This window comes from Globicephala melas, chromosome 7 (assembly GCF_963455315.2).
Source record: "Globicephala melas chromosome 7, mGloMel1.2, whole genome shotgun sequence".
NCBI lineage: Eukaryota > Metazoa > Chordata > Mammalia > Artiodactyla > Delphinidae > Globicephala > Globicephala melas.
The window spans coordinates 109,475,686-109,490,362 of record NC_083320.1 but is presented as its reverse complement, the minus strand read 5'-3'; the positions used below and the strand labels follow the sequence as shown (position 1 = coordinate 109,490,362).

The 14,677-nt window shown below is 37.7% G+C and overlaps 1 protein-coding gene across 2 annotated transcripts in view; it reads right to left on the bottom strand.

Annotated features, from left to right (window-relative positions):
• Positions 1-14,677, bottom strand: part of UGGT1 (UDP-glucose glycoprotein glucosyltransferase 1) — a 123,208-nt gene that overhangs the window by 79,266 nt on the left and 29,265 nt on the right. For both annotated transcript variants that reach the window (XR_009564653.1, XM_030840415.2), the window contains exons 12-17: positions 14,157-14,248; positions 12,676-12,826; positions 10,323-10,442; positions 9,114-9,199; positions 5,224-5,359; positions 3,127-3,258 (exon numbers count right to left, since the gene is read on the bottom strand). Coding sequence is in view for 1 of the 2 variants with exons in the window: in XM_030840415.2 (XP_030696275.1) it covers positions 3,127-3,258; positions 5,224-5,359; positions 9,114-9,199; positions 10,323-10,442; positions 12,676-12,826; positions 14,157-14,248 (717 nt within the window). In the remaining variant the exon portion in view is untranslated. The remainder of the gene's footprint in view (positions 1-3,126; positions 3,259-5,223; positions 5,360-9,113; positions 9,200-10,322; positions 10,443-12,675; positions 12,827-14,156; positions 14,249-14,677) is intronic.

The window sequence follows — 14,677 nt, the reverse complement described above, 5'->3', positions numbered from 1 at the left end:
CACTGCAGAAATACAAAAGATCATGAGAGATTACTACAAGCAACTCTATGCCAATAAAATGGACAACCTGGAAGAAATGGACAAATTCTTAGAAAGGCACAACCTGCCAAGACTGAATCAGGAAGAAATAGAAAATATGAACAGACCAATCACAAGCACTGAAATTGAAACTGTGATTAAAAATCTTCCAACAAGCAAAAGCCCAGGACCAGATGGCTTCACAGGCGAATTCTATCAAACATTTAGAGAAGAGCTAACACCTATCCTTCTCAAACTCTTCCAAAATATAGCAGAGGGAGGAACACTCCCCAACTCATTCTACAAGGCCACCATCACCCTGATACCAAAACGAGACAAGGATGTCACAAAGAAAGAAAACTACAGGCCAATATCACTGATGAACATAGATGCAAAAATCCTCAACAAAATACTAGCAAACAGAATCCAACAGCACATTAAACGGATCATACACCATGATCAAGTGGGGCTTATTCCAGGAATGCAAGGATTCTTCAGTATACACAAATCAATCAACGTGATACACCATATTAACAAATTGAAGGAGAAAAACCATATGATCATCTCAATAGATGCAGAGAAAGCTTTTGATAAAATTCAACACCCATTTATGATAAAAACCCTGCAGAAAGTAGGCACACAGGGAACTTTCCTCAACATAATAAAGGCCATATATGACAAGCCCACAGCCAACATCATCCTCAATGGTGAAAAACTGAAAGCATTTCCACTAAGATCAGGAACAAGACAAGGTTGCCCGCTCTCACCACTGTTATTCAACATAGTTTTGGGAAGTTTTAGCCACAGCAATCAGAGAAGAAAAGGAAATAAAAGGAATCCAAATCGGAAAAGAAGAAGTAAAGCTGTCACTCTTTGCAGATGACATGATACTATACATAGAGAATCCTAAAGATGCTACCAGAAAACTACTAGAGCTAATCAATGAATTTGGTAAAGTGGCAGGATACAAAATTAATGCACAGAAATCTCTGGCATTCCTATACACTAAGGATGAAAAATCTGAAAGTGAAATCAAGAAAACACTCCCATTTACCATTGCAACAAAAAGAATAAAATATCTAGGAATCAACCTACCTAAGGAGACAAAAGACCTGTATGCAGAAAATTATAAGACACTGATGAAAGAAATTAAAGATGATACAAATAGATGGAGAGTTATACCTTGTTCTTGGATTGGAAGAATCAACATTGTGAAAATGACTCTACTACCCAAAGCAATCTACAGATTCAATGCAATCCCTATCAAACTACCACTGGCATTTTTCACAGAACCAGAACAAAAAATTTCACAATTTGTATGGAAACACAAAAGACCCCGAATAGCCAAAGCAATCTTGAGAACGAAAAATGGAGCTGGAGGAATCAGGCTTCCTGACTTCAGACTATACTACAAAGCTACAGTAATCAAGACAGTATGGTACTGGCACAAAAACAGAAAGATAGATCAATGGAACAGGATAGAAAGCCCAGAGATAAACCCACGCACATATGGTCACCTTATCTTTGATAAAGGTGGCAGGAATGTACAGTGGAGAAAGGACAGCCTCTTCAATAAGTGGTGCTGGGAAAACCGGACAGCTGCATGTAAAAGTATGAGATTAGATCACTCCCTAACACCATACACAAAATAAGCTCAAAATGGATTAAAGACCTAAATGTAAGGCCAGAAACTATCAAACTCTTAGAGGAAAACATAGGCAGAACACTCTATGACATAAATCACAGCAAGGTCCTTTTTGACCCACCTCCTAGAGAAATGGAAATAAAAACAAAAATAAACAAATGGGACCTAATGAAACTTAAAAGCTTTTGCGCAGCAAAGGAAACCATAAACAAGACCAAAAGACAACACTCAGAATGGGAGAAAATATTTGCAAATGAAGCAACTGACAAAGGATTAATCTCCAAAATTTATAAGCAGCTCATGCAGCTTAATAACAAAAAAACAAACAACCCAATCCAAAAATGGGCAGAAGACCTAAATAGACATTTCTCCAAAGAAGATATACAGACTGCCAACAAACACATGAAAGAATGCTCAACATCACTAATCATTAGAGAAATTGCAAATCAAAACTACAATGAGATATCATCTCACACCAGTCAGAATGGCCATCATCAAAAAATCTAGAAACAATAAATGCTGGAGAGGGTGTGGAGAAAAGGGAACCCTCTTACACTGTTGGTGGGAATGTAAATTGATACAGCCACTGTGGAGAACAGTATGGAGGTTCCTTAAAAAACTACAAATAGAACTACCATATGACCCAGCAATCCCACTACTGGGCATATACCCTGAGAAAACCATAATTCAAAAGGAGTCATGTACCAAAATGTTCATTGCAGCTCTATTTACAATAGCCCGGAGATGGAAACAACCTAAGTGCCCATCATCAGATGAATGGATAAAGAAGATGTGGCACATATATACAATGGAATATTACTCAGCCATAAAAAGAAACGAAATTGAGCTATTTGTAATAAGGTGGATAGACCCAGAGTCTGTCATACAGAGTGAAGTAAGTCAGAAAGAGAGAGACAAATACCGTATGCTAACACATATATATGGAATTTAAGAAAAAAAAAATGTCATGAAAAACGTAGGGCTGAAACAGGAATAAAGACGCAGACTTACTAGAGAATGGACTTGAGGCTATGGGGAGGGGGAAGGGTAAACTGTGACAAAGCCAGAGAGAGGCATGGACATATATACACTACCAAACGTAAGGTAGATAGCTAGTGGGAAGCAGCCGCATAGCAGAGGGAGATCAGCTCCGTGCTTTGTGACCGCCTGGAGGGGTGGGATAGGGAGGGTGGGAGGGAGGGAGACGCAAGTGGGAAGAGATATGGGAACGTATGTATATATATAACTGATTCAATTTGTTGTGAAGCTGAAACTAACATACCATTGTAAAGCAATTATACTCCAATAAAGATGTTAAAATGAAAAAAAAATAAAATAAAATAAATGCTAAGTACCTAAATATTTCACCATCACCACCTTTATTAACAGTAACCCCCAATAATAAGGATACGTAAGGAAAGTATAGTGTTGCAGTCAAATGAGAAGTGCCAGAGAATGTTTACCTTCCGATTCTGATCATAAGCAGAGTCAATCCCCAAAATGCTATTCACTTCCACATATGGGTACTTCTTCTCCAGGACACTGACCACATGTTCAACTTTAACTTTTTCTCCAGTCCTTACTTTGTTATATATCTGAAGAAAGAAAAACCAGGTAACCAACTACACTTTCACATGTAAATTTTGGAGTATTTATTACAAAAGATTTCAGAATGAAGAGGAAAATGAAAACAATAGCTAATTCTCTTAAAAAGAGCAAATGGGCCATATTAGCAATTCTCCCTTTTCCATATACTTCCTTATGCCTTCTTATGTTAGAAACTACATATTCTTAAAATTCTTAAAATGACTCAATCAGTTCATATTCACAGTAAGTCCCAAATGCAAAAATGTGTTAATTTTTTTAAAATCCGAATAGTTATAAGTAATCCTTGACATAAGAACTTATGTCCATGAAGTTTAAGGGGAAAAAATGTTTCAAAATACATATGGCATAGTCCTTGTTTTTAAAAGGCATAAGACAATAACAAAACTGTGTCTGTACTGTTACAGTTAAGCGTCTAGAAGATGCAAGCTTTTAACAGTGGCTGCCTTTAAGGAGCAGGATTACGGAGGGCAGAGACAGATTTTTTAATCAACACACTTTAATATTATTTTTTAAAAGTTTTAATAATGAACGTAATTTTTTTTTACTTTTGCAACTAAAAATAAAGAAAAAGAAATGAAAACTCTTTATCCTTTCCTTTATACACACAGCTGTGAGGGGAAAAAACTTTAAAAGACAGACTTAAAAACCCTTATTATCCTCAGCAACTTCATTGGAACTTATTTCATTCTTCAGAGCCTACTGCTAACTAAGGTCCACCACCATTTCTCACAGAGATCACAGCAACAGCTCACCAACTAGTATCCCTGCCACTTTCTTTACCCTTCACCAGATCCATCTCCATACATGCATCAGAATGAGGTTTTAATTGGAGTTTAACTCTGAGATCTGGACACCTATTACCCAGCCTAACGGCCTCAATGACCAATGAGGTTCCCCTCTCCACTCTGCTCTCACAATATTCTGCTCAAGTCATACTAACAACCTGGAGTCACTACTTCTGATTTGCAGCCACTGTTCAACTGACTCCTGTTTTCCCTCCTACACTCAGCTGGGACAACTTCCCACTCCACAAAAATGTCCGTGGCCATCCCTAGTGGAGTGAGGTCCTAGTGCTGCTATAGCCAGCGGTGCTTCCCACACTGTACCAAATCATCTGTGTGGAGGCGTCCCCCACTAGATTGTAAGGTGTTTGAGGACGAGGGAAAATCTTACTCTTCTTTGTATCCCTAGCAGCTGGTACGGGCCTGGCAAAGGGTGCATCTTTAATAAAAGTTGGCCAAATAAATAAATGAACATTTCAATTAATAAAAAATGCCCCGACTGAATCTCTAAACAGTAAACGTAACAAACATAATAAGCAGCAGGCTGAAATCATGTTTATGGGTAAAATAAAAGTCATGAAAATAACTGCTTTAAAGATAAGTTTTTCAATAATTAACACTAATCTGTAAGCAAAAGAACTATTACTGGTCAACTTTTTATACACAAAAATAGAAAAAAAACAAGGAGAGTTCTCTGAACTTGTGCAAGTAACTTAAAATATATATATAAAAATCAGGATATTTCACAGTTTCCAATTAAAATGGAGAAAACAATTAATAAGAATTTTATGACTTGAATATTAAACTGATTCTTAACGAAAATATCATGATTGTCTTAAAAGGGAAGAAAGCGAAGTTTTTTTTTTTAAACAAGTAGAAAACATCACATTTACCGAAAGGCATTAATCAGTGATTTCAAATCGCCAAAAGGCAGAAAACTAAGATACATTAATGTATTAGTATCTAAGGAATCTTAGCTGAAATCACAACAATCTATTATTAACGTTAGTGTATCAATAAAGGCAACTCTGGAAATACAAAATGCATGAAGTTTGTGTGAATAATTTACCTTTTTCTCTTTCCAGAAATATAGAATCTCCTTACCACATACTGTTTCTTAGAGTAAGTTACATTTTTAAAAATTATTCGCCATTTTGAACAAAAACATACGTGTGTCAGAGTTTGGAAGGCATGATAATCATCCACTTCTTGGGCAACATAATTATACGCTCTCAGAATAGCCACTCCAGCATCCTGCATCCCATCAACATCTTCAGAGTCATTAACCACAAAGATTAAACCAAGCCTGGGGGAGAAAGGGAAGGGCAAAAAGAAGAAAAAGAAACATCTCGAAGAATGCAACCAGTTAAATAAGGAAAGGCATCCTCTCTTGAAAAACAGAGTTCACATCATACTCTAACACGGCTGGCAAAGGCATTCATCACTTGCAGAATAAAAAAGCAGGTTCCCAAAGGTGGCTTAGACTTTTTAACTATTAAAGCAAGCTGTTTCAATATCATGAAATGAGGCCATTACTGACGTTTAAGGTATTGCCATAGTTTTAGATGGAGATTTTGTTCTGTTTTTAAATAAAAATTAGGGGAAGTGAAAATTCTCAGAATGTGAAAACATATAGAAGGGGGGGTGGATTTTGAGATTTCATACCAGCAATATGGGCATCATAGGTAAATGGAAAGCATAAAAATATTTACTACTGTCCTTAGGCAAAAAGCTACACCCATGCTGAATTGGGCGATTGGGACTGACATGTATACACTGATGTGTATAAAACTGATAACTGATAATAACCTGCAATATAAACAAACAAACAAAGCTACACCCAAAGTTAAAGTTTATTACATTTTAAATCTTAAAGGAATAAACCACAAAGAGCTACCATTACACATCTACAGACTGGCAAAAAAAACTTGCACTGGCCATTATAGAGGCCACTAGCCTCTATCTTAGAGCAAAAGCAATGAAAAAAAGGACAGTCTTTAACTCAAATGGATCACAGACATAAATGTAAAACACAAAATTGTAAAATTCCTAGAAAATAACACAGGATAAAATTAGGTAATCCTGGGTTTGGCAATAACTTCTTAGAACTAACACCAAAAGCACAACCCACAACAAAAAGAACTGATAAGCTGGACTTCATTTAAATTAAGAACTTCTGTTCTGCAAAAGAAACTGTTAAGAGAAGGAAGACAAGCCAAGATGAGCAGAAAATCTGTGCAAAACACATATCTGATAAAGGACTGATAATGCAAAATATGCTAAGAACTCTTAAAACTAACAATTAAAAAAAAAAACAGGGCTTCCCTGGTGGCGCAGTGGTTGAGAGTCCGCCTGCCGATGCAGGGGACGCGGGTTCGTGCCCCGGTCGGGGAAGATCCCACATGCCGCGGAGCGGCTGGGCCCATGAGCCATGGCTGCTGAGCCTGCACGTCCGGAGTCTGTGCTCCGCAACGGGAGAGGCCACAACAGTGAGAGGCCCGCGTACCACAAAAATAAATAAATAAATAAACAGTTACAAATGGGCAAAAGATCTAAACAGGCACCTCACTGAACAAGGCATACAGCCGGCAAATAAGCACATTAAAAGATGCTCAAAATCATGTCATTAGGGAACTTCAAATTAAAACCATAATGAGATACCACCATACACCTATGAGAATGGCTAAAATCCAAAAAGTACTGACAACATCAAACTCTGGAGAGGATGGGGAGCCATAGGCACCCTCATTCATTGCTGGTGAGAATGTAGAACAGTACAACCACTCGGAACACAGTGTGGCAGCTTCTCAAAAAACTAAACACACTTTTACCATAATATAAAGTAATCACACTTAGCAGTATTTACTCAAATGTGCTGAAAACTTATATCCATACAAAAACCTGCATACAAATGTTTGTAGCAGCTTTACTCATAACTGCCCTAATCTGGAAGCAACCAAGATGTTGTTAACAGGTGAATGAATTAAAAAACTATAGGACATCCATATAATGGAATATTATTCAGTGATAAAAAGAAATGAGGTATTAAGCCACAAAAAGACATGGACAAAGCTTAAAAGCATACTGTACTGCTAAGTGAAAGAAGCCAATCTGAAAATGTTACATACATCATGATTGCGGAAAAGACAAAAACTATGGAGACAGTAACAAGATCAGTCGTTGCCAGGAGCTGGGAGAGAAGGAGGGAGGAAGGGAGGGACAAACAGGTAGAGCACAGGGCATTTTTAGGGCAGTGAAACTAAGCTATATGATACTATAATGGTGGAAACATGTCATTATACATCTGTCAAAATCCACAAAATGTACAGCACAAACAATGAACCCTAATGTAAACTATGGACTTCAGTTAATAATAATGTAGCAATACCAGTTAATTAATCAACATTGCTCTAAAAATATACAAAGTCTATTAATTTTTTTTAAGTACAGCCTAAAAATATATGATAAACATATATCAAACATCATGCTCTCAGGAGGTATGTGTAGAATTTGTGTATGCATGGATGAGGTAGTTGCACGTATGAGGTAGTTGAGAGGGCTTGTTTTTAGATTATAAATTGTCTTTGTCTTTTTAAAACCCCTCTTATGACAGAAATCAAATGAGTAAGCGCCAGGCAGAAATGACCTAAATATTATTCTTATGAAAATAAAAATAAGGGCTAGAACCTAATTATCTCCTCACAAAGTACTTCCCTTTCCCAAGTATTCAATTTTTAAAAAGGGCATCAGAGTTGTTCTGTTAGCTAAGTCCCCAAATCCAGACTACTGTTTCTCCCAGGACCAGTCCCTCATCAAGTACCAGTAGGGAGGCTCTCAGATTTGTGCCCTCCTCTCCTCGGTCCCTGCCAACAACTCCGTGTACCACAGCAACTCATACAACGGAAAACAACCGCTGGTCTGCCTTGGTCTTTCCACCAACTGTTCACAACATGCCTGTGAGTTAACTGCCTTCTTCTCACCTACCTTTGCAATCTGAAGAGCCCATGCCCTCTTCCTGTCCCTCAATGCCATTCAGTAAATCTTTAATTAATGCCCACTGTGTACCATAAGCCAACTTCTTTTGTGTTCTTACATTCCCTTTCATCAAAACATAGCTCTGGCTGTAATCCTCCACCTAACCATGTGGTATTCAGGTTTACATTAAAAATTTCATTAAACTCAAAATCTCTGCTTTTCCATCAATGAAAACTCGCTATTTTCTTCAAAGTCTATCTTAAATCCAACTTTGCCATGAAACCTCTGTCCTTCCCAAATATCTGTCTATAATCTTTTTTTTTCCCTGAAATTCTAAAGCACTTAGAACTAGCAAGGACATAACCTAGCACTTGATTGGATATATTACTGGAAGTAGGCACAGTACTTCTTCCAAGAGGGTAGAAATGTGGCTTATGTTCCACTCGCAGCATTTAGCTCAGTACTGAGTATGGAACACACAATAACGTTAATTAGCTAAAGAGCTCTTTTCTTCTTTATTTTCATGTTTTCTAAGAATTCAAATTTTATCAACATGTAAAATTAGCACATTCTATTCAGAATGTGGGAATATCTTAATCCTTATATGTAAAACCTTCAAACATTGTTCTGAGACGGTAGAGTGGAAACCCCAGCCACTTAAGTACCCCGCTGGCAGATTTAGTAACACAAGTGAAATAAATGTGTCTGTTTGCATCTATAAAAAGCTGTGTATACATTTAGCCCTTGACAGTCTGACAAAAGTTCTTGGCAAAGCTCCTTATCTCTGCTGAAGGTAGGCTTTGTGATGTGAACACTCACTTAGGAAAATTCCCTGAGCAAGCTGAGATCACATGCTATTTTACACAGGCTATTTATTAATAACTCAATGACGGCAAGATTCTATTCATTGAGAATCAAATTCTCTCCCCCAAAAGATACCGGCTTCATACTGAGCAAAAGATAAAACTGCTCTTAACGACCCCCACGATTAATTATCCTACAATCCAGTAACACCAGACTTCTTAAGAATGACAAACAAAACCTCAGCTAAACGAGATATACCATCAAATACATAACGGTGTTACCTTAGGGGTATATGATTACTGAGGAACATCTCAGCTGTGTTAATCAACTCTGCAGTGCTCTCATGAGCAGGATCAACTATGAAAACCTGTAGGGAAGGGAAAGGAAAACATGAAACGACATTTATTCAAATGTCGCTGGGCCAATAAAAATGCCTTAGTCTTTACACTTGAAGGCCACCTTTTTCCAGCTACTTTGGAACCACATAAAAAAGAAGTTATACAAAGAGCAGTTATCCTCCCTCTGTATTCAAAGAATGTGGTACTGAAAGGCTAAGTGATTTTCTCATGATCTTACGCTAACAACATGGGAATTGTATCCAGCTGGCTAATACATGTCCTTTACTACACCTAACAAAACCCAAATTTTATTAACTCTGCCACCTTAGAAAATGGAGATTAGCTTCCTGTGTATTCACTTCGAAGGATCTCTGAATTAAGAATTCATTTAGAACCCAATTTTTAGACAATAGTAGCTATCATGTATTAAGTTCTCATGATGTACTTTAAAAAATAGTAATTACCCCATTTAATCTCATTTAATCAAATAAAGTTCTCATTTAATAAAGTTTAATAAATTATCTCATCTGGTAAGAGTAAAAGAGGTTGAAATTTTGACTGGGAAGGAAAACAGTGGTTTCAAGAGTGAGGCGAGTATAGAGGATCGTTTCCCTTGAAACTTCTGAGGAAGCCAACCTTGGCCATAACCTGCCCCGTCTCTTTAGGAACTACATGAGGTAAAAGAAAGACATGAGAGGGGAAAAGAGCGTCAACTAAAACCCCTTTTCCTCTATCTCTCTAAAGCAGTGGAATAAGGATTAAAAAGCAGGAGCTGACGAAGATTTATTTAAGGGAATAAATTGAACGATTAAATTTTAGGGATTAAGATATTCAAGAAAAACGGTAGTAATATATTCATCTTCTGAGTAAAAAAGAACAACTATCTTAAAACTTAACACAGTCTAAACCATGAGATTAAGGATGAGGAGCGTTTCCTCATACACTGACACTGCACAGCCCTACAAACAATCAGTACACTTCCCAACCCTTCCACTTTGAATATGGAGCTAGAAAAAGAGCATATCTAGGGGTGATGGTGGGGAGAAGCAGCTTGCAAAGGAGAGAAGTGAACGTTCCAGATATGACAGAAAGCAGGGGAGAAGGCAAGGAAGAAATAGAGATCACAGCCCAGCAATAAGGAGTTTTACTTACCATGTTGTGCAAGTTCTTCCTGATCTGTCGGATAACACCAGGAAAAGTGGGGCGAAGCAACTCCTGTAGACTAGAAGGCCATGAATTATATCTGCTATCAACCTCCAGGTTGTTGATCCACTACAAAAAAAAAAAGAACACAACATTGTGCATACACTTTAGTCACCATTAGTGAAATTTGCAGAAATAACAATAAGACTTTAAATTATTTCAAGAAGAATCACATGGGAAAGACCATTTTCGAAAATATGAAGATCAAGTAGAAAAACGAATGACTAAAACACAAGCCACAGAATAGGAGAAGGTATTTGCGACCTACTAAATCAATAAAGGACTAGTGTCAAGAATGTCTATAGAAATCTAATATATCAATTAAAAAAAGGCAAGCAACATGAGAAATGGAAATGAGTCAAGAATATAAATAAGAAATTTACAGAGGAAATTTAAATGGGCAATTAACACAAGGAAAAATGTATACTTTTACTAGCAATCCAAGAAATATAAACTAAAAGCACAATGAAATTTCACACTGATTAAACTGAAAAAAAAAATTTTAAGTTTGTCAATATCCATGAATAGGCAAACATATAGAACAATGGGAATTCTCACCCAATTCTGGCATCTGGAAGTCACTTTAGAGAAGATGACCTAATAAAGTTGAAGCCTTTATTACTACCCTACCACTAAGTACTACAGCTCTAGGTGTCTACCCCAAATATATTCTCACATGTATGCACAAAGAGAGAGGTACAAAAAGAGCCGTTAACAGTACTGCTTATTAACAGCAAAACATTAGAAACAACTAAATATCCATAAAAAAGGAATGGATAAATAGTATACAATATTTGTACAAAAAGAGCAGGGTGGGGCTTCCCTGGTGGCGCAGTGGTTGAGAGTCCGCCTGCTGATGCAAGGGACACGGTTTCATGCCCCAGTCCGGGAAGATCCCACATGCTGCGGAGCGCCTGGGCCCGTGAGCCACAGCCACTGAGCCTGCGCGTCCGGAGCCTGCGCGTCCAGAGCCTGTGCTCCGCAACGGGACAGGCTGCAACAGTGAGAGGCCTGCGTACCGCAAAAAAAAAAAAAAAAAAAAAAAAAGAGCAGGGTGGGAAAGTATGTGTATATTACCTTGCTTATGTAAATAGAGTATTTCTGGAAGGATATACAACGAGTTGACAATGCCTGTTGCTTCCAGGGAGAAAAACTGGACAGCTGGGTGAAGAGTTTTTTCAATACACACTCTTTTGTATGTCTTAAATTCTAAACTGTGAATTTATAAAAGATATTTTTTAAAATAAGTAAAATGTAAAACATGTGATAAACTAGATCTATATGTATCAACCTACATAAGCCTTCAAAAACTTATTGAGTAATAAAAATTGTTGAAGGATACTGATATGGCATTTTTCAAAATTTTAAAACATACAATAGGGAAGAAAACGATCAAGTAAGGTACAGGACAGATACACGCCCACTTCAGAAGAGGAATTACCTGCAAGGAGGAGAGGAGTGGAACTGGGAAGAGATATAAAGAGGGCTTTGACTGAAACATTTTTTTCTTCCAAGAAAACATGAAATGATTAAATGGTAGCATTTAGTAAGTACGGCGATGGGTCCTACAGTTGCTAATTATGTTAGTCTCTTTACTCTTCGTAATGAAAAAATTTTTAACAGGAAAAAAATGACATAACAGTATTCATCAAAATAACAGTTACACCACCAAGTGAGAAGTCAAGTAGTGAACATCTACATTCTATATTATTCCCCTTTCCAAACACTTTCCCTAAAATCAGTGCAGGACAGACACCAAGAAAAGGGGACTGGAGAGCTGAGGGTGCCAGGCATGTCTCCATCACCGACCTCACTTCCACCACGACTGCCCAAGACAGCTCTGCTCCCTCTGGTCTCTTTACAGACGAGGAGACAAAGGCCCAGAGACATCACAGAGCGATATTAATCTACATAAGTCCTTCAATATAAAATATCAAAGGCCTGTTAAAGGAGGTTGGTAGCTAAAAACTGGTATTTTTAAACAAAATCACACAAGACTTGCGTGCAACGGAGAACATACAAACTAAACACTTTCCCAAGAGATGCGCAGCCAAATTCCTGAAGATACAAACGTGGAAAAGTCACGGTCTTAGCCACAGGAAACCTGATAGCTCAACTTTCTGGAGCATTTAGGAGCCTGCTTTACTGTATACACATAGCCGCATATATGCAGTCGTTGTAAAACTTTGATGCCGACAAAAGAGACAAGAGGAGTAACTTACCTCTCCTAAAAGACAAATGCGAAAACCATAATAAAATCCTTGGCCAGACCACTCCCTGGACACGCTCACAGAATACCTACCGAAATAGCAGGGCTCCTGATGTCTACAGCATAGTCGGCCTCAGAGGGCTGGATGTTCAGTTTCAAAACATTATGCAGAGAAAGGCCTTCTATTCCCAATCTATGCAGACCCTCCATCACCCGAGCTTCATTCCTCAATATATCAAACAGACTGAAAAAAAACAAATAGGTATTTAGGAGAAAGGGCTTTAAAAAAAAAATTCTCACCATGAGAAAAATATATCAGTTCAAACTCAATGCCCTATCAAACGAGTCGAGAAATCAAAAGAGGGAGCTCTTCCCTTGCTTCCTTTTGTCCAAATATGCGGAACCAAGTAGGCAGGAGTTGCTTCTTGGCTGATGTTTATTTATACTTATCTACGTATACACTGTGTATGGAAATTATCTCTAAGTATAAACACACAATTTGAGGATGAAATAATCCTAAATGTGGATTTTACATTGCATGTTTTTAAAAACACTGAAGTAATCTCCTTGTGATATTTCTTACAACTGCACATGAATCTAAAATTATCTGAAAAGCTTACTAAAAAAACACCAAAAAATATACTAAATAATTTATGTTTAATATATGTTTCAATATCAGCATCAATTCCCACAGGCACACACACAGATGATCACAGAAAATGGTCTGGAGGAATTCACACCCAACTTAAGAGGTTTTCTGGGTAAGGAAGAAGAAATAAGAAGACTGTTCCTTTATCTCTGCATTATTTAAAACTGTTTACAATAAGCAAGTACACAGTTCGCAATGCTCTGGAAAATTAAAGAGATTTTTTTAATAAAAAATAAAAACATGGGCAATCTTTTAATGTGTCTTTTACTAATTTTTTACCAGCTCTGAAAGCAGTATATGGACATAAAAGCTCAATTAACATAATGTGAAAAGTATCTTACTGTGGAAACTGCTTCTTTTAAAGCATTAACCAACCACAGCTTTTGTTTTCACTATTATGAAGCCGCAGTATCAACTGTGTCAATTTTAATATCAATGATAAAATCAGAATTCTACCTGTCTTCTGCACCCAACCCCCAAAATTCATAAGGAAAATTTAGAGCAACTTAGTCCTAAACCACATTTTAGCAAAACAAAAAGGTATCAGATAATATATGTAAGACAGATCACCTTCTGAGACATTTTGCATTTTGCATAAATCTACTTCATACTGTTCTCAGAAACAAAAGAAGCTGCTCTCTTCTGTTTCTGTGGTTAACAGGAAAACTAAGGCTCTGAAAGGGTACCCTCAAAAGACACCTGGGCCTTAAATGTCCAAGGCATCAGATGTACATTAGGATAAAAAATGGCCAAGTATCATCCTGCCCATCCCAGCCAGAACATGGGCCTACCTAAATGCACACACTGGGCCTGATAAGTCATCAGGCTTTGCAACCTGTCACATCAAGGAGGAACAACAGTCTGGACATGTCATAAGGAGCCACACGTTATAAAAGCTTTTCAGGGTGAAAAATATTATCCATACCTGAATATATCCTGCGTCTCTAAATCAATATGAAGCCCATTGATGAACAGTGCTGAATCTCCAGGCTGTAACCCTAAAGTTCCCTTGAAATACTGAAATATTAAAAACTTATTAAGGAGCAGGAAGAGAACATTTAACAAAAATTTCCATGTTTCTGGTTTTATTATACATACAAATGTTGACAATGATTAATACAACTGTTTCCTACAATACTGGGGACAGGGAGAGTGTTAAATAAACCAAGCACGGAGAGTTACTTTTTGGCTGCCCTTCCCTGTCTGTGATGCCAGCCAAGGTTATGCTAGCAGTCACTGACAGCTGGGCCTCCTGGATGAAGTCCAGGGATCCGATCTAAAAGGGTTTCAAAACCCCACACCTCCTTTAAACTTTCAAACTAAGGTACACCAAGAAACTCTGAGTTGCTGAGCTAAGGACAGCACATACATACACCCGAGCTCTCCAAGACCACCTCCACGGGGCCCTTCAACTGCTGCTCTCTGACGCGGTGGAATGCATGTGAC